General features: G+C 39.6%; 1 protein-coding gene across 1 annotated transcript in view; it reads left to right on the top strand.

The window, feature by feature from the left end:
- Positions 1 to 21,485, top strand: part of MAP3K5 (mitogen-activated protein kinase kinase kinase 5) — a 228,988-nt gene extending 207,503 nt beyond the window's left edge. Inside the window, exons 26-30 of the mRNA XM_027551670.1 lie at positions 9,475 to 9,718; positions 16,870 to 16,982; positions 17,955 to 18,067; positions 19,778 to 19,854; positions 20,589 to 21,485. Of these exons, the coding sequence (XP_027407471.1) occupies positions 9,475 to 9,718; positions 16,870 to 16,982; positions 17,955 to 18,067; positions 19,778 to 19,854; positions 20,589 to 20,649 (608 nt within the window). The 3' untranslated portion in view covers positions 20,650 to 21,485. The remainder of the gene's footprint in view (positions 1 to 9,474; positions 9,719 to 16,869; positions 16,983 to 17,954; positions 18,068 to 19,777; positions 19,855 to 20,588) is intronic.
- The last annotated feature ends 3,001 nt before the right edge of the window (positions 21,486 to 24,486 follow it).

The following is a 24,486-nucleotide window of genomic DNA, read 5'->3' as shown; positions in this document are numbered from 1 at the left end:
TACTTTGCAAATATTTAGAGTTTGGTATTTGCAATTACTGTTCATCTATCATTTATGATGTCTCCTCACTGCTTTTAGGGCAACTTAGCCTTTTTTTTTCATCTTTCAAAGCCACCAAATAATATTTATCTGGTGTGTGTACTCTGAGCAAAATGTTTACTATGAGTGAGGAAGACTTGTTTCCTTGTCTTTAAAGAGCATCATTGGATATAAAGACAAAGAGAAAATGATACAGGAGATCCACATACATATGCATTTCAATATTTAGATATCTGTACCCACAAAACACACTCCCATGTCATCCTTTACCAGTGGTTCCCATAGCTGCCAGTACATTGAGTGATGTAAGGAGCTCTTTAAAATTACAGCTTTGAGAGCTCCACCCCAGACTGAGTGAGAATCTGCTGAGGATAAAGCTCAGGAATCTGATTTTCGAGGTCATTTTTATACACAGCCAGGTTTGGAAATCACTGGTCTAAATAGATGCCAGCTATGTTTGCACTGAGATATTATACCAAAGGGTATCTCAATGAATGCAACCAGGTTATGGGAGTAAATGTGTGTGCTAAGTTGCTTCAGTCATATCTGACTCTGTAACCCCACGGACTATAGCCTGCCAGGGTCCTCTGTCCATGGGATTCTCCAGGCAACAATACTGGAGTGGGTTACCATGCCTTCCTCCAGGGGATCTTCTTGACCCAGGGACTGAACCCACATCTCTTACCTCTCCTGCATTGGCAGGCGAGTTCTTGACCACTAGCGCCACCTGGGAAGCCTCTTATGGAGAAAGGGAGAGATGCACTCATGCTCTAAGACAAGCTTCCAAAGTGTTTTGATAGTGTACCCATAATAGAAATTTTAAGCAGAGCTATTCCACCTTGTGTGTGTGTGTGTGTGTATAGATAGAGAAATAGATTGATTTAGGTATATGAATTAGAAACGTATTCTAAAATAAAAGAAACGTGTTCTGTTGTACTAATTTGTACATGTATTATAAAGTATTCTAAAACAGAAATCTAAAAAGATAAGGTAAATAAATATGAAACATTTCAAATTTTATGTTATTTATAAACGGTACCACAAACTTTCAAGTTATCATAAACCCTTCTGAGTTGTGGAGTTCCTTCTCTTCTTTCAGAATGCCTTGTCTGGTTTCAGGGTGAGGGATTAACATTTCTTCTTTATGAAAGGAGGAAATAGAAGAAGTTCTAACATCCCTGAATAGGTTGTTCCCCTACGTGGTGCATACCTCCCCCCCACCCCCACCCCATCCCCACTGCCGCCTCCATCCCTCCTGCCGCCTCCGTCCCTCCTGCCGCCTCCATCCCCGCTGCTGCCTCCCCTTGAGTTCTTGTAAGTTTGTCTTCTTCAGGTCTCATTTTACAAGATGCCCCCTCCGCGAGTCCTGACCGACCCCAAAGTCTACAGTAGACCCCCTGTCTCTCTCTCTCTCCTTGGAAATGGTTTTCCCATTGGTGACATTTGCCCAATCAGAAACTACTTTTATTTTCTTGTCTAATGGCTGTTTCCCTTACCAGAGGGTAGCTATGTCTTTTATTCTGTGTCAAACACATTGTCCAGCATGTTGCCTGGAAATTAACAGACTTCCAATAAATATTGGTTGAAGCAATCAGTAGATGAGTTTTACCTGGTTATAACAAATTAGGGTGAAAACTTTTGCATAACTTAGAAAAAACTCTAGCAAGGCTTTGAAACAAACAGCTGGCAGTTGGATGTGAACCTGAAGAATGTAAAGCTGGTAGAAACCTAGTGTGATGCTCTCAGGACGTCAGCACGTACTTATGTTTAGATGGTTAATCACCGGGATGAGCTTGGGTGTGGGAAATGTACCAAAGAGGGGTTATAAACCCAAAAGACGTAAGGGGTGAAAGGGATTAAGTGTGTATCAGTGAGGAGTATAGGTATAGGCCATGAGTTACACCGTGTGCTGTGCATGCAAAGTCACTTCGGTAGTGTCTAACTCTTTGTGACTCTATGGACTAACCTGTCAGGCTCCTCTGTCCGTGGGATTCTCCAGGCAAGAATACTGGAGTGGATTGCCATGCTCTTCTCCAGGGGATCTTCCTGACTCAGGGATCGAACCTGCATCGCCTGCCACTCCTGCATTAGAGGCAGATACTTTACCACTAAGCCACTGGCGAAGCCCCAAGTTACACCCAGTAGTAACCTAAATTGAGAATGTCTAAATGAGGAGAAGAGAAAGGGATTATACTTTGAAATAATTTAAATAGCATATAAATAATCTGTTAATCTAATTTGTAATAACTTCTTTAAAAATGGATTACCTAAATGCAATGGATTGTATCCTGGAATAGAAAGAAGAACATCAGGAAAACTAGCATAATCTAAAAATACTCCAGTTTCCTTAATACAACTGATACTGTACCAATGTTAATTTCTTAGTTTTGACAGAGGTACCATAGTTACATAAGATATACTAGGTGAACTGGGTGGAAGGTATATGGAGTTCTCTGTATTTTCTGTAAATCTAAAATTCTTCCAAAATACAAAGTTGATAAAGCATACTGATTATCATGCTGTAGATGAAACACTTTAAGCTTAGAGGGAGAGACAGGGACAAGGGACAACACAGGGAGGCCTGTCTCCTCACGTGAGTGTCCTCGTGATGGGTGTTGCTCTAACCCAGCTCCTGTGCAGAGGAAGGCACACTCTATGAAAACAGTTTGCTAAGCAAAGTTTTTTGTCCTTCCACTGTGAAATTGGTTTCTTTGAGGCCACTAGGGGTCTCTGATGACAACTGAAATGACTCTTTGAAAGCATTTTTAAAAGTGAGCAAAAAAAAGAAAAAAGGAACTTCCCTTGCAGTCCAGTGGTTAGAATTCCACACTTCTACTGCAGGGGGCATGGGTCCAATACCTGGTCAGGGAACTGAGATCCTACAAGCTGCGCGGCGTGGCCAAGAATAATAATAATAAATGGAAATTTCAGAGAATTACTTTAAGAAAGTATTTTTTAATATTCCTCCCAGGATGCAGGAAGACAATATACACTCTACATCAATATGTTTATGTTGAAATATATGAACAAGGGCAACCAATTTCAAGCATTTGACAATTCCATTGATTTCCAAATGTCCATAAAGATTTTGTTATACAATTAAGATTCAAAGAAACTATACTAAAAATGCCTGTCTTTTTAGTCTCCTGATAAAAATTGCTTTTAGCTGACAAAATACTGCAATAAACCTACCAAATTTTAAGACATGCTAAAGAAACCAACAAATTTAAAAGTATACCATCATCAGTACACACATTTCTTACATGTGTTTGCTGAGAGGACCCAGATGTTGGCTTTTAAACATTCTCTATTAAAAGGAATCAGAGCTCCTTGCAGAAATGGTTGATTTCCAGGCCTGCCTGGGGCAAAAGAAATTCAAGATGAGCCTGCAACTTACTGTGATGGCAAAAGATAAGGAAATGCACCAAAAGGATGGACGCTGATACAAAGGACCCTGGAGACCTCTTGAAGGACTTTCCAAAAGTCTAAGCCAGGGCAAATTAAACAAAAAAATCAATAAAAATAATATTGGGTTATATGCATAGAGTAAACTAAATAGCCATGAGTCCATACTGATATAAGTAATTGAATACATATATGGAGGATAAGGCCAATTATTTGTCTTAGTAGAATTCCAATTAATACATGTAGAAGGGATGAGGGAAATAAAAAAATCACCATTAGGCAAACACCACAGTAATAATTATTACAGTAAGAACCATCAATAGCTGCTGAGGTAAGCAGGAAAAATAATGCTGAGAAACGAGGTATTTGAATGGTCTCAGGTAATCTCCCGACAAGATATCTACTAACTACAAAGAGAAAACAGTGACACTCCCTTTACCAGAAGCTCAAGGTAAGCATCACTCACATAAGACACAGCACCTCTGGGTACCTCCTGATGTGACGCTCTGGGAAGGACACAGCATCATCTTTGTGGTATAGGAGCCAAAAAGGCAGAGCCTCAACCTAATTTTGACAAGACATAAATGAACCAAAAATGAGGGACACAGTACAAAATAGCTGACCAGGACTCCTCAAAGGTACGGAGGTCTTGGGGGAGAGAGAAATACTAGGCTGCTGCCACAGATTGGCAGAGACCGAGAGACACATGACAAATAATGCTGTGTGGGGTCCTAGGTCAGAAAAAGGACATCCTTGGGAAAACAGTGACATTCACGTAAGGTCTATAGATTAGGATGATAGTATTGTATCCATGTGAATCTCCTGGCTTTGGTAATAGTGCCAAAGCTGTGTATGCTGTGACAAATATTTAGGGCAAGCTGATACTGGGTATACAAGGAACTCTCTGTACTGTTTTTTGCAACTTTTCTGTTATTCTAAAATTATTTCAAAATGAAAAGGAAAAAATAAGAAAATGTTCCATCTTCTTTCTTCTGAAAAATAACACACAGAACAGAGAGTACTGTGTAAACCCCATATGAGTTTCTTGTTTTTTTTTTTCTCAGACTCTTTTCCCACTTGTCTTCAAGAATTAGCCTGTGGATATTGGTAACACTGAGCATCTTTGATTACTCTTCAAGTACAGGCTGGCTGTGGGTGGCCAGCCTGTACTGAGCATGAGACCATGTTGGCCCAGCTAAGGCAGACAGAATGCACAGTACAGGCACTCTTCTGATGGGAACTCTAATTGTTTAAACTGCTAGAGTCCTTGGTGTTACTCCCAGTTGTTAAGCTGAATCAGTCCCATGCCCCATGTCCACATTAACGTAAAATGCCCAGCACCCCAATCTACATGCAATGTTTAATGCAGGGATCATACACCGCACTGACAAGTATTGTGATCCTACCACGTGTTAAGGTTATTTTCCTCTGATGAGGCTGCCAGTTGGGGTGGAGTGGGAGTGAGGGGAGGTGGGGATAGTATTGCTATTTGATCCTCTCTTGTATTTTGGAAACATGCACTCCCTTTAGTTTCCCACACATGGGCTTAAATGCTGTCCATTCGTTCCAGGGTCCCCTGAGTCCCTGCCTTTCTCATGACACTTGGCTCTGTCCTGACAGTTCCCTCTGCTTTCCATTCTCCTCAGAGAGCTCATTTGTGCTTCCTTCTCTTAAGCTTCCTGGGTGGCTCAGACAGTAAAGAAACCACCTGCAATGCAGGAGATCCAAGTTCGATCTCTGGGTTGGGAAGATCCCTTGGAGAAGGGAATGGCTACCTACTCTAGTATTCGTGCCTGGAGAACTCCATGGACAGAGAGGAGCCTGGCGGGCTATAGCCCTTCGGGTTGCAAAGAGCTGGACGTGACTGAGCAACTAACATTTCACTTCTCTCAAGTACCTCTTCTCCTTTCTCCACCCCAAGGCTTTCCCCTCCTCCAGAACCTGCCTGGGCCCTTCCATCTCCTTGAATCCATCAATGAGTAAACCCCACACTAGCTTTAGTCACTGCAAATATACTTTACTTACCCCTTAGCACTCTTATTACATGTACCTGTGAATTATATATGTAGCTAGGTGTATAACTGAAAGCATCAAAGATAGTCAAGCTGAATTCATTTGTGCTTGCAATTCCATGTTATCTTTGCATATGCTTTTATGACTCTTGCGTATATTTGCCCTAGTTCTCCTTCAGGTTGTTTCTTTTGGAGGATCAAGAGCAGATGCTCTCTCTTATTTGCATGTTTTACAATATCTGATTTGATGATGTGTCCTCAGGGAGCCATCATGAAAGATCAAAATAACAAAGTACTGCATTCACTTATAGTTTTCTACTTTCTTCAAATTATTGGGGAAAACTTTTAGTTATTAGCACATAAGTAAAATGATGACATATGATCATTTAAAGAGTACAGAGTTAGAGGAATATAAGGGAACATTTAAATGTAATAATGTAGTAATAAGTATTAGAAATTTTCCCTCTCCTAAAGTGAGATTATATTCAACAAGACAATAAACCTTTAAAATCGTCTTTAAAATTTCAGTTTAGAGACCATAAGGAAAAAATTTAGAAAATTTAAAAAGGCCTATTCTTGCTCTAATTTAATATAGATTGAACTCTCCTATTTAAAAAAAAAAAATATTTATTTGGCAAAGCCAGATCTTAGTTGCTAGTTCCCCAACCAGGTATTAAACCTGGGCTCCATGCATTGGGAGTGTTGCTGTCTTAGCCACTGGATCACCAGGGAAGTCCTCTTATTTTTAAAGATCTTTTTTTCACTATTTTGTTCCCTTATAAATAATCCTAGTAAGATAACTTCCATTCTGCCAACATTTTTTTGAAGCTGATATGGCTCAGCCCCTGTAGCAGGTTTATGTAAATTAAACACCTGATTTTGAGTTACACCTACAACTAACACACAGAATGAAGACAAAAGGGCTTCCCTGGTGGCTCAGACAGTAAAGAGTCTGCCCCCAATGCAGGAAACCCGGGTTCTAGATCCCCTGGAGAAGGAAATGGCAACCCACTCCAGTGTTCTTGCTTGAGAAATCCCATGGACGAAGGAGCCTGGCAGGCTATGGTCTATGGTGTCGCAAAGAGTCAGATACAACTGAGCGACTAGCACAGAGAATACTATAGATGAACTAGGAAATAGAATTTTGGAAGGAGAAAGGCGGTAATGCAGACAGCCAGAATAGAGGTGGAGTTTGGCTAACCTTAAGAGATAAAAGGTAAGGATGTGGAGAAATTAGAACTTTTGTACACTATTGGTGAGACTATAAAATGGTGCAGCCACTATGGAAAACCAATATGTGGCTTCTCAAAAAAATAAAAATTACCATATGTTCTTTAGGGTATATATTCAAAAGAACTGAAAGAAGGATCTCAAATAGATAATTGCACACCCAAGTTCATGGCAGCATTATTCACAATAGTAAAGAAGTAGAAGCAACGCAAGTGTCCATTGATAGATGAATGGATAAACAAAGTGTGGTATATGCAAACAATGGAGTACTATACAGCCTTCAAAAAGAAGGAAAGTCTGACACATGCAACAGCATGCATGAAATTTAAGGACATTATACCATACACAGGTCAATAAGGCAAAGACCAAACAGTTCCCTGGAGGATTTGGCGATGAATTGGCCCTTTGGCTGCACTGCTGTAGCAGCTATGTTAGAGTAGTGGGAGGGGTCTTCCATCACTCCCACTAGCGCCCTCCCCCAGCACAGGGGCTCTTCAACTATGGTTCATGGACTCTCAGAATTGGCTTCAAGGAGCCAGTGAGCCTTCAAGAAACAGGGAAAATGCTGTCTGAATGTGCTTCTCTTCTGCATGGCTCTCATCAGATTCTCGGTGGGTTCTGTGATCTAATGAAAACTCCACATGCCCATAATGAGATATCACCCCAGACTTGTGGGAATGGCTAGCATTAAAAAGAATACAAATAACAAATGTTGGCAAGGATGTGGAGAAAAAAGAACCCTCCTCCACTGCTAGCGGGAATGTAAACTGTTGCAGCTCCTGCAGAAGACAGTATAGAGATGGCTCAAAAAACTAAAAATACCATATGACCCCGCAGCTTCATTCCTGGGTATATATCAAAAAGAAACAAAAGCACTAATTTGAAAAAATACATTTGTTCCAATGTTCATAGCAGCATTATTTACAGTTGCCAAGTTACGGAAACCACCTAAGTGTCCTTCAACACATACGTGACCAAAGAAGATGTGGTATGTGTGTGTAAATGTGTGTCTATGATGGAATACTACTCAGCCATTAAAAAGAACGAAATTTTGCTCTTTGCAGCAACATGACATGAATGGACTTGAAGAACATTATGCTGAAGTGAAAAAGTCAGAGAAAGACAAATACTGGGTGATACCGTTTATATGTGAGATCTAACAAAGACAATAAACCAGTGAATAAACACTGATACAGAGAACAAATGAGTGTTTACTAGTGGGGAGAGGGAATGGGAAAGGGGCAGTACAGGGGTACAGGGAAAATAAGGGTCATTCTAGGATTATTTGAAATCGTGTGTGACACTGAGGAAACCAGAAGGGAAAGAGACATGTGTACCCCAATGTTCATCGCAGCACTGTTTATAATAGCCAGGACATGGAAGCAACCTAGATGCCCATCAGCAGATGAATGGATAAGAAAGCTGTGGTACATATACACAATGGAGTATTACTCAGCCATTAAAAAGAATACATTTGAATCTGTTCTAATGAGGTGGATGAAACTGGAGCCTATTATACAGAGTGAAGTAAGCCAGAAAGAAAAACACCAATACAGTATACTAACGCATATATATGGAATTTAGAAAGATGGTAACAATAACCCTGTGTATGAGACAGCAAAAGAGACACCGATGTATAGATCAGTCTTATGGACTCTGTGGGAGAGGGAGAGGGTGGGGAGATTTGGGAGAATAGCATTGAAACATGTATAATATCATGTATTGGATGCTTGGGGCTGGTGCACTGGGACGACCCAGAGGGAGGGTAGGGGAGGGAGGAGGGAGGAGGGTTCAGGATGGGGAACGCGGGTATACCTGTGGCGGATTCATTTCGGTATTTGGCAAAACTAATACAATATTGTAAAGTTTAAAAATAAAATAAAATTTAAAAAAAAAGAAATATTGTGTGAAACTTTTGAAAATTATAAAGAATTATAGAATTTAAAGAATGTTTCTTTGAAAATAAAAGTTTCATGTGTCATAGCATATGGAGCCAAGATCCAATATTTCTGTTACCCTGATTTTACTTATATTATGAATTTAATTCCTTTTGGGGGGGCCATTTTGAGAACCTAATCACAATGTATAATAGTTTTTCCCATCAAAACGTAGCATCCCAATTCTGAAGTGACCCGCAGATGAACTCATGGCCTGCCGTCTGTTTAAACTGGAGACTTGTAACTTTTGCACTTTAAATCTTAGTGGTGAGTCAGTAGGTTAGGGTAGGACACACACTAAAAATTAACCTAATAGTCAAAAAGTCAAAAGCAGATTGGCCTACTAGAGTGAATATAAAGAATGTGTGTGTATTTTCAGTACTCGCCCCTCCCACCCCCACACATTTTGAATGTTACAAGCAAAAAGCAGTCTGTCTTCTTACTCTTATTTATACAATCTCCCTATATCTCACTTTCCTCATTTCTAAGTGAGTTAATAGTTGACAGAATCAAAACTATGAATTTTAATTGTATAAACAAATTTTCATATTCTTAACAGGTTTTTACACAATTGCCTATCTGATTTTAACAGATTTCCCACGTATCTTATGTGCTGTGTGAACACTTCTCTTCTGTTTGAGTTAGATCATTCTGAGTTTACATATCTTATGATTTTTGCAAATTTGCTGGAAGAACAAATCTGAAATAATGTGCAGAAATCCATCCTCACTTTTGGAAAAGCAGTTGGGAATACATCTTATTGATAGCAGGGGAGATGACATTCATGTCTTAAGAAATTAAGGCCATCATTCTTATTTCATTAAGATTGTTGTTGATCATATGCTTAACAGAACTGAGGCCGCATTTCAGCCTTGCATCTGAGAGTGATACTGCCGATCAAGAAGACTTGGATGCAGAAGGTGACCATGACGAACGGCCTTCAAATCAAACTGTCCAAAGACCTCATGCCGTCCTTGAAGACGCGGTGGCCACCTCAGGGGTGAGCACGCTCAGTTCTACTGTATCCCATGACTCCCAGAGTGCTCACCGATCACTGAATGTACAGCTTGGAAGGATGAAAATAGAAACAAATAGGTAAGGCCTATTCCAATGTGGGTGGGTTTCTTTTTTCTTACTTTTATATAAGTGCATGTGCTTGGAGTCTACTTTAAAGATTGGTCCACAGAATACACATAAGGTAATCCCCTTTTCCCATTCATATAACCTTGATTTCATTCTTTATTAAAATGAGAGATTCATTTTAGCCTCTTTAGTCAAATACGTTTTCTGCTTCTCCCAATTCAGTCCTTCAGCATTTCTTCTTTGATCACTGCACTAAGATTTTCTGAGTAACTTAGTTGTAACCTCATAGACTGTTTGGGATGCAGGCTCAGAGCAACATGTACCATCCAGTAGATAGCTGAAGACAAGAAGAGAGTCTGTGATCTTGAGACCCGTGACTTGGAATATCAGGTTCTTTCAGGAGAGGAAGAGCTCTGTTCTTAAGGAGATAAAATTAATGGTTCAAAAGTTTTTAGTTTTAGAACCTTGAAACGATGATCCATTGACCACATTTATGATTTTATTTTTAATATGCTGTATCATATCTGGAGTTTAATTTTTCCTTGTGAATTTGATAACACAGAACTCACATGATCAGGTTATTAAGTGAACAGGAAATATGTTCTTGTGCTTCACAAGATGTTGACACAGTTCAAGGTCTGAATCTTTATGATTTATAGCTTCCTGTGCTGGTTACCGTTGACATGTGGGCAACTGACTTTATGACTTTGGGTTGACAGGGAAAACTTTTTTATTATTTATATTTTTGGAGTGAATCAATAAACATTGTTCAAATATTTAGAAACCTTAGTTGAAAATCCAAGTTATTCACCAGGGAGATAAAAATATTTTATTTCTGGTCATAAGTTTGGGTTCTTAATAAGCTTAAATACCAAGCTTGTATGAGTAGTACCAATCAACCTCATCCTGTATTTAGAAACTTGAATTTTAGTTGCACGATTCAGTAAATCCATACTTAGCTTCTACAGTTTATATACAGAAATGTTTCTGAATAAAGGGAAAGTGGGTTTCTTGTTTCTGTATCCTGGATTTTTAAAAAAAAAATATTGATCGATTTATTTGGCAAAATCAGGTCTCAGTTGCCGCACATGGAATCTTTGTTGGGTCACACGGGATCTCTCGTTGCGATGCAGGGCCTCAGTAGTGGTGGTGTGCGAACTCTCTAGCTTAGTAGCCCCACTACATGTGGGATCTTAGTTCCCTTACCAGGTTTCAAACCCATGTCCCCTGCATTGCAAGCAGATTCTTAACCCCTGGACCAACAGGGAAGTTCCGTTATCCCAGTCTTGTCCTCTGAAACCCACCTCTTTACTTCCCACTTATTACTTAGTGGAAAAGAATTGGAGTCTTTGCTAAGACTTCATTTAAATCTTCATGTCCTTCATTTCCTCCTCTTCTCAAGCAATATGGGCTTCCTCATAGCTCAGTTGGTAAAAAATCCACCTGCAATGCAGGAGACCCTGGTTCAATTCCTGGGTCAGGAAGATCCACTGGAGAAGGGATAGGATACCCATTCCAGTATTCTTGGGCTTCCCTTGTGGCTCAGCTGATAAAGAATCCGCCTGCAGTGTGGGAGACGTGGGTTCAGTCTCTGGGTTGGGAAGATCCCCTGGAGAAGGGAAAGGCTACCCACTCCAGTATTCTGGCCTGGAGAATTCCATGGACTGCAAGGAGTCGGACATGACTGAGCAACTTTCAGTTTCACTCAGGCAATAGTCCCATTATGAGTCTCCATCCATTAGAGCAGATGTTGACTTTAGTCACTTCTCTTTAATTTACTCTCTGGCACCCAGTCCTGAATGGAGTTGTGTTTTTATACCCTTCTCTGATTTCTGGAAGAGGAGAGTGCACTCATGACTGTTTAGGTCCCGCCACCCAGCTCTGCCCACGGCTTCCAGACAGTAAAGCTACTTTATTTACCAGTGAGCCAGTACATTTGCTCCTCTGGCTCCTGAACCTTCTGTGTACTTACCCTGGCTTGTGTCAATAGAACATGCCTCTCCTAAGTGCAGCCTCTTCCTTCTGTGCTCAGCCCATGTGCATTACCCTGACTCACCACCCCCAGGGGCCCCCATCTGTCCACCGTGCTTGCTCCACCCATGGTCCTTGGGCACTGCCCTTCCCCGGCTGCTTTCTTCACATCTCTTTTCTGAGGGTGTCAGACAGCTGAGGGCCTGCTCCCCACATCTGCCCACAGGAATTACCATGTCTTTATTATGTTAGGATGTTGTTGCAGTTCTTACAAAGCCCACTCATTTATGTTTTCTATGTATTTACACGCACATGTGTGAAATCTCTATGATTACTGGCTTCCTTTTTTTCTTTTTCTAGTAGAATCTCCCACAGCTCCTCCATCAGCCCTAGAAAAGTGAGACAGGGCACAGCATTCACTTCACGTAGGGATCTAAAGAAAGGGCGGCTGCGTTAGGATAGGTGCCAACGAGGGCTGGTCATGTCTACACCAGTCCTTTAATTGTCAGTTGAATATTACTTGATATACAGATGTACATATATTGCAAAGTAAACTTGAGGAAATGTTAATGTGTTTTTAGGAAAGGGTGTAATCCTCAGGTCAGAAATTGTAAGCTTATATTTAGGATTCAGTTCAGTTAGGATAATCACTGATGAATATCTATCCAGCTTTTGATTAATAGATCATCAATAATATTAAATAGCAGAAAGTAACAAAATAGCTTTAGGAAGCATGTTTTACTTAAATATAAAGTATGTGCTTACCTAAAATGTTCTGAAAATCATTCATTTCACATAAGGAATTGGGACAATAATGCAGAGGTAGTTAAAATCTAACTCAGAAGGAGCTGACTTGTTATCTGATTTCCCTTTCCTGCAATTCTGGAATTACCCACCAACCCAGCTCCCCACCCTCACCTATCTGAGTTAAAAAATTGACCTCATGGCTGATCCTTGCCAAATTTGTCTGGCACAGAGAGACAGTCAATTGCCCTGGTTTCAAAGGATTTCCCTATTAACAGAAGACAAAGTAAAAACAAAACTGATGGACTGGATATGTCCTAAAAATAAATAATTTTGAAGGCTGGAATTGGGACAAATGAGGTGGCTTGTCGGTACTTTGCTTCCAATGTTAAGTTCTGGCTTTTAGGATAAAAAGGAAATACATAGTCTAAATGCGTGTGTGCTAAGTTGCTTCAGTCACGTCCAACTCTGTCACCCTATGGACCATAGCCCGCCAGGCTCCTCTGTCCATGGAATTCTTCAGGCAAGAATATTGGAGTGCGTTGCCATGCCCTCTTCCAGGGGATCTTTCTGACCCAGGGTCTCCTGTGGCTCCTGCATTGCAGGCAGACTCTTTATGGCTGAGTCACCGGGGAAGCCCATAACCTAGATAGACGTATTAAATTCTAGAAAATTTCACTGTGTATTCTTTGAGAAAAGCAGTAAGAATACTGCAGTATGAATACTATCGCTATTCATACTATAAATTAGCATGAATGACAAAAATATACACCAGATCAAAAATTGCCAAATTAAAAGTTCATACTGAACTTGCTGAAACTTTCTCTGAATACCATTTGTGTTGGAGTATATAAGTCTCCCTTAATCCTCTCCTTCCTTCCTTCTTTCATTTCCTCCTGCTTAATCCATTTAAGTGTGTGCTGTTTACTCCACTGCTGCTGCTGCTGCTGCTGCTAAGTCACGTCAGTCATGTCCGACTCTGTGCGACCCCAGAGATGGCAGCCCACCAGGCTCCCCCATCCCTGGGATTCTCCAGGCAAGAACACTGGAGTGGGTTGCCATTTCCTTCTCCAATGCATGAAAGTGAAAAGTGAAAGTGAAGTCGCTCAGTCGTGTCCAACTCTTAGCGACCCCATGGACTGCAGCTTACCAGGCTCCTCCATCCATGGGATTTTCCAGGCAAGAGTACTGGAGTGGGTTGCCATTGCCTTCTCCACAGTTGTCTTTAAATAAGCTGTCTTCCTGTAACCACTGTCTCTGTCTGCTTCCCATTGTTTTTTTTTTTTGTCTCACCTACTCACCTACTTTGCCAACAAAGGTCCGTCTAGTCAAAGCTATGGTTTTTCCAGTGCTCATGTATGGATGTGAAAGTTGGACTATAAGAAAAGCTAAGTGCCAAAGAATTGATGTTTTTGAGCTGTGGTGTTGGAAAAGACTCTTGAGAGTCCCTTGGACTGCAAGGAGATCAAACCAGTTAGTCCTAAAGGAAATCAGTTCTGAATATTCATTGGAAGAACTGAAGCTGAAACTGAGACTCTAGTACTTTGGCCACCTGATTCAAAGAACTGACTCACTGGAAAAGACCCTGATGCTGGGAAAGATTGAAGGCGGGAGGAGAAGGGGACAACAGAGGATGAGATGGTTGGATGGTATCACTGACTCAACAGACATGAGTTTTAGTAAACTCCAGGAGTTGGTGATGGACAGGGAGGCCTGGCGTGCTGCAGTCCATGGGATCACAAAGAGTCGGACACGACTGAGCGACCGAAGTGAACTGAACTCTACCTCAATCCTTCTTCTACCTGATAGCCTCCCATGTCTCTGTCCTGTGGGAAAGGGGTGAAATCTGGGGGTCAGGGAGACAAACCCTAATGAACCCTGGGAAGCTTCTTGTCCAGTGCCTGAGGCTGTAGCAGAGAACAGACAGCCCTTCTTAAAGGCCAGACACTGTGTTTGGCATTCTACCTATGTGGATTCTCATCAATGATTACAGTAATCCTTTCAGAAAGTTCTACTCTTCCTTTTCACAAATGAGAAAACTGAAGCCCAGAGGCATTCAGTCATTTGTCAAGGTTAACACAGAAGCTTATGGCTGAACCAGGATACAATCCCAGGGCTGTCTCCAGTTGGACTGTGCTGCCTTCAGACCATGTCAACTGAAGCAGAAGCAAGCTTTTGGAATGGAATCTGGTCCTGAGTTAAATCTATCAATACTCAGAAAGTAAAACAAATAGAGCTTGTTAAGAGCCATGAAACAATGTACCTTGATAATCTTATACATAATTATATTTGTTGTCCTGTCACTCAGTCATGTCCTACTCTTTGCAACCCCATGGACTGCAGCACGCCAAGCCTCCCTGTCCTTCACCATCTCCTGGAGTTTGCTCAAACTCATGCCTGTTGAATCAGTGATGCCATCTAACTGTCTCATCCTCTATCATCCCCTTTTCCTCCTGCCTTCAATTATTCCCAGCATCAGGGTATTTTCAAATGAGTCAGCTCTTTGCATCAGGTGGTTAAAGTATTGGAGTTTCAGCTTCAGTATCAGTCCTTCCAATGAATATTCAGGGTTGATTTCCTTTAGGATTGACTGGTTTGATTTCCATGCAGTCCAAGGGATGCTCAAGAGTCACCACAGTTCAAAAGCATCAATTCTTTGGTGTTCAGTCTTCTTTATGGTCCAACTCTCACATCCATACATGACTACTGGAAAAACCATAGCTTTGGCTATATGGATTCTTTTGGTGGCTTAGACGGTCAAGAGTCTGCCTGCAATGCAGGAGACCCGAGTTCAATCCCTGGGTCAGGAAGATCTCCTGGAGAAGGAAATGGCAACCCACCCCAGTATTCTTGCCTGGAAAATCCTATGGACAGAGGAGTCTGGGGGGCTACAGTCCACAGGGTCACAAAGAGACACGACTGATGAACTTCACTTTCACTTTGTCAGCAAAGTAATGTCTCTGCTTTTTAATATGCTGTCTAAATTTGTCATAGCTTTTCTTCCAAGGAGCAAGCATCTTTTAATTTCATGGCTGCAGTTACGATCCGCAGTGATTTTTGGAGCCCAAGAAAATAAAGTCTGTCACTGTTTCCATTGTTTCCCCATCTATCTTGCTGCTGCTAAGTCACTTCAGTCATGTCCAACTCTGTGCGACCCCATTGACGGCAGCCCACCAGGCTCCCCCGTTCCTGGGATTCTCCAGGCAAGAACACTGGAGTGGGTTGCCATTTCCTTCTCTAATGCATGAAAGTGAAAAGTGAAAAGTTGAAAGTGAAGTCGCTCAGTCATGTCCGACTCTTAGCGACCCCATGGACTACAGCCTACCAGGCTCCTCCATCCATGGGATTTTCCAGGCAAGAGTACCAGAGTGGGGTGCCATCTATCTTAAAGTATTACAATTCTGAATTCAAGTTATTCAAAGATAGTTTTCTAAAAACTCAGAACATCTGTCTTCACAACTTCGAATATTTTCCCAGTAATGGGAATGGTGAATGGGTTACCACTTGGCTGTCAGTTGTGCAGTGAACCTTTCATGGGTAAGAACCATGTAACATAATACTTCTTATTTCTTTGGAGCATGTATGAGATACCAATGGGGAACTGAATGTACCAGGAACACAGCTGTGGTTTTCCTCAGTTCATTGCTCCCCTTAGAAGGCAGAAAAATAACAGTAACAAACACAACAACCCAAGCAATCTTCATTAACATTTACTGAGGACTGATTATGTGCCAGGTACTGTTGCTGACCTCCCCTATAGTTGTGAAGTGAAAGAGTTAGTCGCTCAGTCATATCCAATGCTTTGCGACCACATGGACTGTAACCCACCAGGCTCCTCCGTCCATGGAATTCTCCAGGCAAGAATACTGGAGTGGGTTGCCATTCCCTTCTCCAGGGGATCTTTCTGACCCAGGGATCAAACCCAGGTCTCCTGCATTGCAGGCGGATTCTTTACTGTCTGAACCACCAAGGAAGAGTTACTTCTCAAATTTTCATAGTTTAAAAGAAAGTAAGTACCTTTCTTCTTTGCATTCATTGCCTATTGTATTACCCATGTTGACCAACTTTTTTAATGAGGGGCTATGCAGGTAAACACCATATATTAATTTGTTTGCCATTATGGTCATAAAAGGAAACAGAACAACATCTCTGAAGAGTCTGTCAGCCAATTAGGGGTGCAAGTTTTAAATTCTTGTCTGGAAGCACACTTTCTAGAGCTTTGCTACTCAACTCAGATGTCTGTGGATCTGGGAGCTTATTACATATGCAGAAACTCAGAGCTCCCTACCCATCCCTGCTCCCCAGCCAGCTGCTGGATCAGAATCTGCATTTCAATAAAACCCCAGGATGTCTGTGTTCATTATAGCTTGAGAACCCTTGTCTAGAAGGTCATTCTGTGGCTGCTCCCACTTCATTATCCTGTCAACCAATATAATTTCCTTCTGCAGATTACTGGAAGAATTGGTTCAGAAAGAGAAAGAATTACAAGCACTCCTTCATCAAGCTATTGAAGAGAAAGACCAAGAAATTAAACACCTGAAGCTTAAGTCCCAACCAATAGGTGAATAGCAGAAAATTTTAAAGTAATACTGTTCAACCAAACTGCCACAGAAAACTAGAAAGCCAACAGGCAAACTTTATATCATGGCTTATTCAGCATCTGTCACTTGTACCACAACTACAGGCAGAGATTGCTGTACACAAATTTCCAATTCTTAATTGTAGCCAACCATTATTTCTTACAAGTACAGTAAAAATGATTCATAATTATCTTTTCCTGAGATTATATATTATTGAGGTGAATAGGGATCTCCACTTTTTTGTCTTTATTTCTTTTTAAGGATTTCACAGTGAAATTACTAGAATAATATAATACTATTTTTGTCATTTTGTATTTGTATTCTATGTATTCTAGTGTTTTATAATTTGACAAGGCTTAAGTAGAATAAAGATAAAGCAATAGCAAGTCATAAGTTGAATATACTTTAATAAAATGTTTTGTCAATTATATCTCAGGTTTTTTTTTTTTAAGTCATAGATTGGAACTTTAAAGAAATCTATTCTGTGAGAAATTGGGGATGAAGGATAATCTTTAGGCAATCTTATTTAGCCCATTTAGAGGAAAATAAAAATCATTATTTTTTGTTCAGATATATGGTCCTTCCATATTACTGCAACTAGTGGAAAAAGAGATTATTATATGGTTCTCTGCTAAGTATGCTCTTCTTTGTTGCCTGAAAAACACACAGTACGATTTTGATGCATCATTTTATTCTAAGAGGCTATAAAATTGATACGAAACCACAAGGTGGAAGTATCATTAATTATTGTTAGTGACTCTCCACTGACTAGTATATTAAGCAGCCTTAAAGAGTTTGATTTATATTATCTTGTAGACTGCCAATCTCAATGGTTTCTATTAATTATACTGTGATGGAGAAAAATCTGCTAAAGTATCAGTAAATGTTGACTATCAAATGACCTCTGAAGCTAAGAATGTCCCTTCTTCTCCCCCACCCCAATTCTGTTCTAGATGTTCCTGGGTTGCCTGGGTGTCACTCCAGTTCTCCTGGCACAAACACTGAAGATTCGGAACTTACTGACTGGCTGAGAGAGAACGGAGCTGATGAAGACACTATAAGTCGGGTAAAGAAAACATTCTATGAGACAAACATTTTTTCACTTGTTTCCTAATGCTGAGTGCCTACTATGTGCCAGGCACCAGGGAGACACTAGTGAGAAACTGACCCAGCCCTGCCTTCCTGAGGCTCACAGACTAGGGTAGGCAGACAATAATCAAAGAATTCCACATGTACAAATATAATTATGTCCTGGTCAAGTCTGTAAAGGAAAGATTATCAGGTATTAGGAGACAGAGGGAGGGAGAAGTTGGGGAAGGTTCTTTGAAAAGATGATTGGCAAGCTGGAGTCTAAAGGAATACTTAGGAATAAACTGTATGTCTGTTCTGGGATGGGGGAAAGACAAAAAGGGAAAACCATTCAGAGTGGAGGACAGAGACAGTGAGGCAGACAAATGCTCTGTGGTCCAGAACCCATAAGGATTTTTATGCTGTTTAATGGAAAATAAAGAAGAACAGGAAAAATCAAGAAAAGAACTAAAAGGAAAAAGTTCTTCTGCTTCTCATTCTTTCTCTCGTTTTTTAACTCTTAAATTCTCATGTGACATTCTTAGACTCCACTGGGCAGCAGCTATTTATTGCTACTTCATAAAATAGACTAGTTAGTGAACTTATATCAGAAATAAACACTTTCTATACAAACTATATTATACAGGGAACTTTTGTAGTTAGCATGAATAGATTTCTTTATGTTGTAAGATCACATATATGTGCAGTAAGAGGTTATATTTTTTTATTTTATAGAAATAATAAATAGTTTATATAAATAGGAAATATATTATTTATTTTAATACAATATTATGTTGATTTCAGTTTTATATTTAAATTTTTTAAATGACTAAAAGATGAATTTCTCTTGGCTTGATAATTTATTAGATCACTTAATAAAATTAAATAAATTTTATTTATTTAATAAATAAATATTTATTATTTATATAATATTATTATTATATATATAATATATAATATATATATAATAAATATATATAATATAATATATAAATATTATATAAATATTTAATAAATAAATAAATAAATAAATAATAAATAAATTAAAAAATTAAATAAATAAAAATAAAATAAAATCACTTAATAAAATAAGAGTCTCCTTAGAAATCTGCAAGCAAATTACAAAAATTAAAAGGATTTTCTCACCTTTGGGAAAAATTTATCCAATCAAATTTTCCAAAATATTTTCCCCTCTAACTTAGACTCAAATAAGAATTAAGGAGTAGTCATTGATGACACACTAAATCACTGACCTTTTTGAAAGATTTAAAATTAAAAGCTTCACTTAAATTCAGGATTCTGATTTTGTAGTAAGTATCGGAAAGTTTTCCGAAATTAAGTGTAAACAACACATTTTACCCACTGGGAAAAAATTAAGCTACAAAGTACTAAACCTTTTAAATACAAACATTATCTTATAAGCAGCAGATGTAATTACAAGCAAGTTTTATCTATTCATCAGAAGACCAATCAGAAGTACTGTGTTCCTTGTCATCTTTCTGCTCCTAAAAGTCGTATGGATGTAATTCCTTGTAATTATTTTGTAATGGGGGGACTTTTTTCTAATAATTCCAAAAGATTCTGTCTTTACTGAATTTCCTTTTAGATTTATTTTTCATTATTGCCAATGTTTACATTATGGATAGTTTGCTACTTATGGAAGTGCATAAGACATCTTACTTTTGTGTGTATTTTACTTTCTCCACAGTTTTTGGCTGAGGATTATTCATTAATGGATGTTCTCTACTATGTTACACGTGATGATTTAAAATGCCTGAGACTAAGGTACCACTTTTCTTTCTGTTCAGTCTCATCATGATGGAAAGAGCACTGGGCTGAGATCAAGAAGCCTGGGGCCCTTCCCAGCTGATTGCTAACTAGCTCTAACTAGCTCTCCGGTCTTGGGTAGAGTACTTGAGTTCTCAGCTGCTCTGAGTAACCTGAGTTGCTTGGACCAGGCTATTATTGGGAGCACTAATAACCAATATGTGCATATTAGGAAATGCAAATCAGCCAGAAGAATTTCTTGATAACATATCAGATTAAGACCATGCAGATATCTTAAAGCTGATATTTTAAACCAAATGCTCTAATTTGGTTCATGATCATATCATACTTATTAAAAATACCATGATGAGGTGCTGATTTGCCATCCAAATAACATGGTATAATCTAAACACAGTTTCTTACAAAAATTTGTTGTCTCCGTCAGGCCAAGCATGTCTATATATAACAGATATAACTATTACTCCTATCCACCTCTAGAAAGACACATTTCAAAAGTGCTGAAAATCTAAAATGATGCTTTGGGCTCTGGTTGTCTGTGGGAGTGGAGAGTGAAAGGCATGTGGAGGGGTGAGGAGAAAATATATACAAAAAGAATACATCAGGACTGACAAGCCTTTGGGATCTTCATGTTCTGATCAGAGCTGCTGAAAACTAAGAAGTCACTTTCATATTGCAAGGGCGCTGTTTCAAGTGAAGCCATCTCTTCACCATGTTCTTGTGTCTTTACACAGGGGCGGGATGCTGTGCACACTGTGGAAAGCCATCACTGACTTCCGAGACAAACAGGCTTGACTGTCACTCAGTTTGTTTCCAACTTCCCGTGGAGATTCTAAAAATGAATATAGACCTGATCTTCTGCTAGGGGAGGGAAGAATCAAAGGGACAGGAGAAAGAAGCTGCACTTTAAATCCAGTATTTGTTTACTCGTGTTAAAAAAAGAATAGATGAAATACACTGAAATTTCCTAACTGTTTCTGTTTCTATGATTCATGAAGACTCTTTATAAAGACTCTCAAAATAATCCCAAACACTGTGATGTTTGGGATTATTTTGGTCTGAACATTTTTATGGAAATATTTTTAATTCAGCAGCTATAATAACTCAGCCAAATGTTTATTTCACACGAAACAGACAGAACATTTCATGTGATTGTGCATCACTGGAACAAAACCAAAATGTGACCATAACTTTTTAGGCTTATGTATGTTTGTATTATACCCTGATCATCTGAGTAGAAGTGCGTGATTTGGATTATTGTATAAAGTTTATGGGTTTTTTTTTAAGTGTGCAGAATCTGAGAGCAGTGGTTTTTACTTACCTGTATTAATTGTAATATTAACTCTATTTTGTAACTTAAGTTTCTGGTCTAGAGTACATTCGTTGGAGTCATTTATGTACTACTGAACTGTACCAGTTGCACCTGCCTGAATCCTAGTCATGTTAGCTTGTTCTAAAGCTATCCCTTGTGTCATATTTACTCTACAAAGTAAAAAAGACTCTCAAAATACTGTTTTGATAAATTCTAAAGCATTTGTATTTTGTTTTGGCAATCTAGATAATTACTGTGTCGAAATTCTAACTGTTCCTTCAGCTCTCACATTAAATAGAATCTGTCTTCTCTTCAAGTATTCAAATAGCAACTTGATGTCCACATCATTCCTTGGGGCTACTGAGTGGTAAGAGAGAGAGGGCATGGAAAACAGAATAAAAGAAACTCAGTGGCTTTTTCTCAAGACCCCAAGTTACCTTGGATGACTACTGTGTATCTCAAGGGATCTGCAAATAGCACCCCACTGGGGAACACTGCATTTTCTGTCTCCTTAATTTTAGTTCTCATATTTGAGGTGAATATTTTTATATTAAGCTAGATATATATTATATTTTATGACTGCCCACATGAATAGGATGAAGTCTGAAGCTCCTAGATGGATGAATGACATAAACAACTTTCTTAAATACAGAGGAACTTGTTTATTATGCAATATAGAAATAACAGAGCTGATCTTGTATCATGATTTGATCCATATAGAACAGTCTTTAATAAAACAGGTAGTCATCTTTATTTTTATGTGAAAATCAGCATACAGTATATGTTTTACATATTGCATTAGAGTATGCAAAAGTTCTCACCAGTATGTTCCTATTTGATACTTGCAACAACACAGCTGCATTTTTTTCTTCCGTCCCAATCCTGGGAACAGTCCTGTGTCCTATGGAGAAATCTCGAAGGAGGTGAGGTATAAATGAAATCATAAATCATTTCACTCACACTTAAAGACAGGAGAACTTGTTTATCAAGCCACAGTTCATATCCCCACCTGTAATGGTTAAGTGCTTCTTTTAAAACCATATATATATATATATATATATATATATATATATACACACATACACACACATATCAAGCTACCTATCTGAGCCACCTCTTTAATGATGTAATCTCCTCTTGGGATCTCCCTCCTACCCTATGTAGTAGTAGTGCTCAGTAACTCAGCCCTGTCCAACTCTTTTGTGACCCCATAAACTGCAGGCCACAGGCGCCTCTGTCCATGGGATTATCCCAGAAAGAATAGAATACTGGAGTGGGTTACCATTTCCTACCCTGTGTCTATGGGCAAATGTTTCTCTATACCTATATATGGTTCATAATATATTCCTAGATTAGCATCCTTGAGGTTTTTTCAGAATTCTGGGCCTTAGTCACAAAAGAAGGCAATTCCATTATAGCTCAATTTCCATGAAAGTTTTGCACTGAAAGGCCTTTGGCATCGATCAAGGCCAGTGATTCTCAACCCAGCTTCATGTTAACATGATCTGGACACTTAAAAAAATATATATTGATACCACCATCTCAGAGAAACTGTTGTTACTGGTTTGGGGTAGGGCCCAGAGGTCTTTTTACAAAGCTCTACAGATAATTTAAGGCTTCCTTGGTGGCTCAGTGGTAAAGAATCTGCCTTCAGTGCAGGAGATGCAGGTTCAATTCCTGGGTTGGGAAGCCCCCCTGGAGAAGGAAATGGCAACCCGCTCCTGTATTCTTGCATGGTAAATCTCTTGGCTAGAGGAGCCTGGCGGGTTACAGTCATGGGGTTGCAAAAGAATCAGACATGACTTAGCAACTAAACAACAACAGATAAGTTAACAATAGAAACAACAGTACATGAAGTAAGCGCTATAGTTGCATTGAACTGCCAGAGAGGGTCAAGAGAGGCTTTACAGCAAAGTGAAGGTCCAGAGCTGAGCCTAGAAAAATTTTTGTAACAAAATAGATTCACATGGGTGCCAGGGGCAGACTCAAAAATAGATCCAATGTTTCTTTTAAACCACAGTTTGACCTCTTTCTCCTAGTTCTGTTATTGCATATTGTGTTTCTTTCATTCCCAAGCTATTACATGACACAGTTTGGCAAAGAGGAATTAACTGTGAACCCACTCGAAGGCCTACTGTGTGTGAGGTGCTGTAGCAGCAGGAGAGATTGACATGGAGCTCATCAGGTTCAGAATGCAGGCACGTGTGTCATTGAGGACATCTGCAGCCTGTCAACAAATCAAATAATTGATGGCTCCAGACTTTATGGACACCTACAGAGAAAGAGAAGACGAAGCCCCTGCCACCAAGTCATTCGTATCAGATTGAAGAGGCAGATGTGCAGTAACAAACTACATCTGGTCTATGTTAAAGGCTGGACAAGTTACAAGTACAGAAGACCGTGGAGAAGTTCAGAGGACCAGATTGCCAAGAGACCCAGGGCAGGTGGAATAAGTCTCACTGAGTTGGTGGACCTCAACCTGGGCCTTGGAAGAAAGGAAGTATTAAATTACTTAGGACTGGAGAAGTCATTCTGGCAAACAGCTCCAAGAACAAAGGCAGAAAGAGATTTTCAAGGTGTTCTAGAGAAAGTGAACAACTTGCATATTGCACTAAAGCACACACAAATTTTAACTCATTTTAACTCTTACTTGGCTGGAAATATGAATTACAGAGTTGAAAAGTGGAAATGGGATAGGAGAGCTCAGGATGTAATTGGGGGATGGTCAGGGAGGGAAGTGAAGTTAGTATTTAGTTATGTAGAAATGGGGAATCTAAGTTTTCTGAGCAAGGTGTGTGTGTGTGTTAGAAGATTAACTTGGTAAAGTTGTGTTGGGTAAATTAGAGGGAATGGAAATTGGACAGAGCAGTTCAGAAACTGTTTAAGATGTGAATGAGGGTCTAGTGGAAGCTACAGAGCGATACAAAGTGAGAGAGTGGAATTAAAACAATGAATTGACAAAATTTTGGAACCCTGATTTGGGCAGTGATGAAGATGTTGAACCTACATGAGTAGGAGAATTCAAAAATAGGCAAGTTTGGGGCGGGGGTGCTGGTCTGGGGACCTGTTGAATTAATGTCAGGGCATCCTGCTAGAATGTGCATGAAAAGAGAACATGCTAGAGTGTCCAGAGACCCTTGAGGATGTATTGGTGGAAGTCAGGACTGAAGTCAGGGTATAGATTCTCGATTTAGGAGTCATTTGGATGGAGATAACAGTAGATGAGGGCTGTCAGCAATAGAATGGAGATAGAAAGGTTATGGCCTAAGATTTGGGGAGGAGGCAGGTTTGGGGACAAGTTGAGAAGGAGGAAGAATTTA

Source organism: Bos indicus x Bos taurus, chromosome 9 (genome assembly GCF_003369695.1).
Source record: "Bos indicus x Bos taurus breed Angus x Brahman F1 hybrid chromosome 9, Bos_hybrid_MaternalHap_v2.0, whole genome shotgun sequence".
Taxonomy (NCBI): Eukaryota; Metazoa; Chordata; class Mammalia; order Artiodactyla; family Bovidae; genus Bos; species Bos indicus x Bos taurus.
This window is presented reverse-complemented; position numbering and strand designations above follow the sequence as displayed.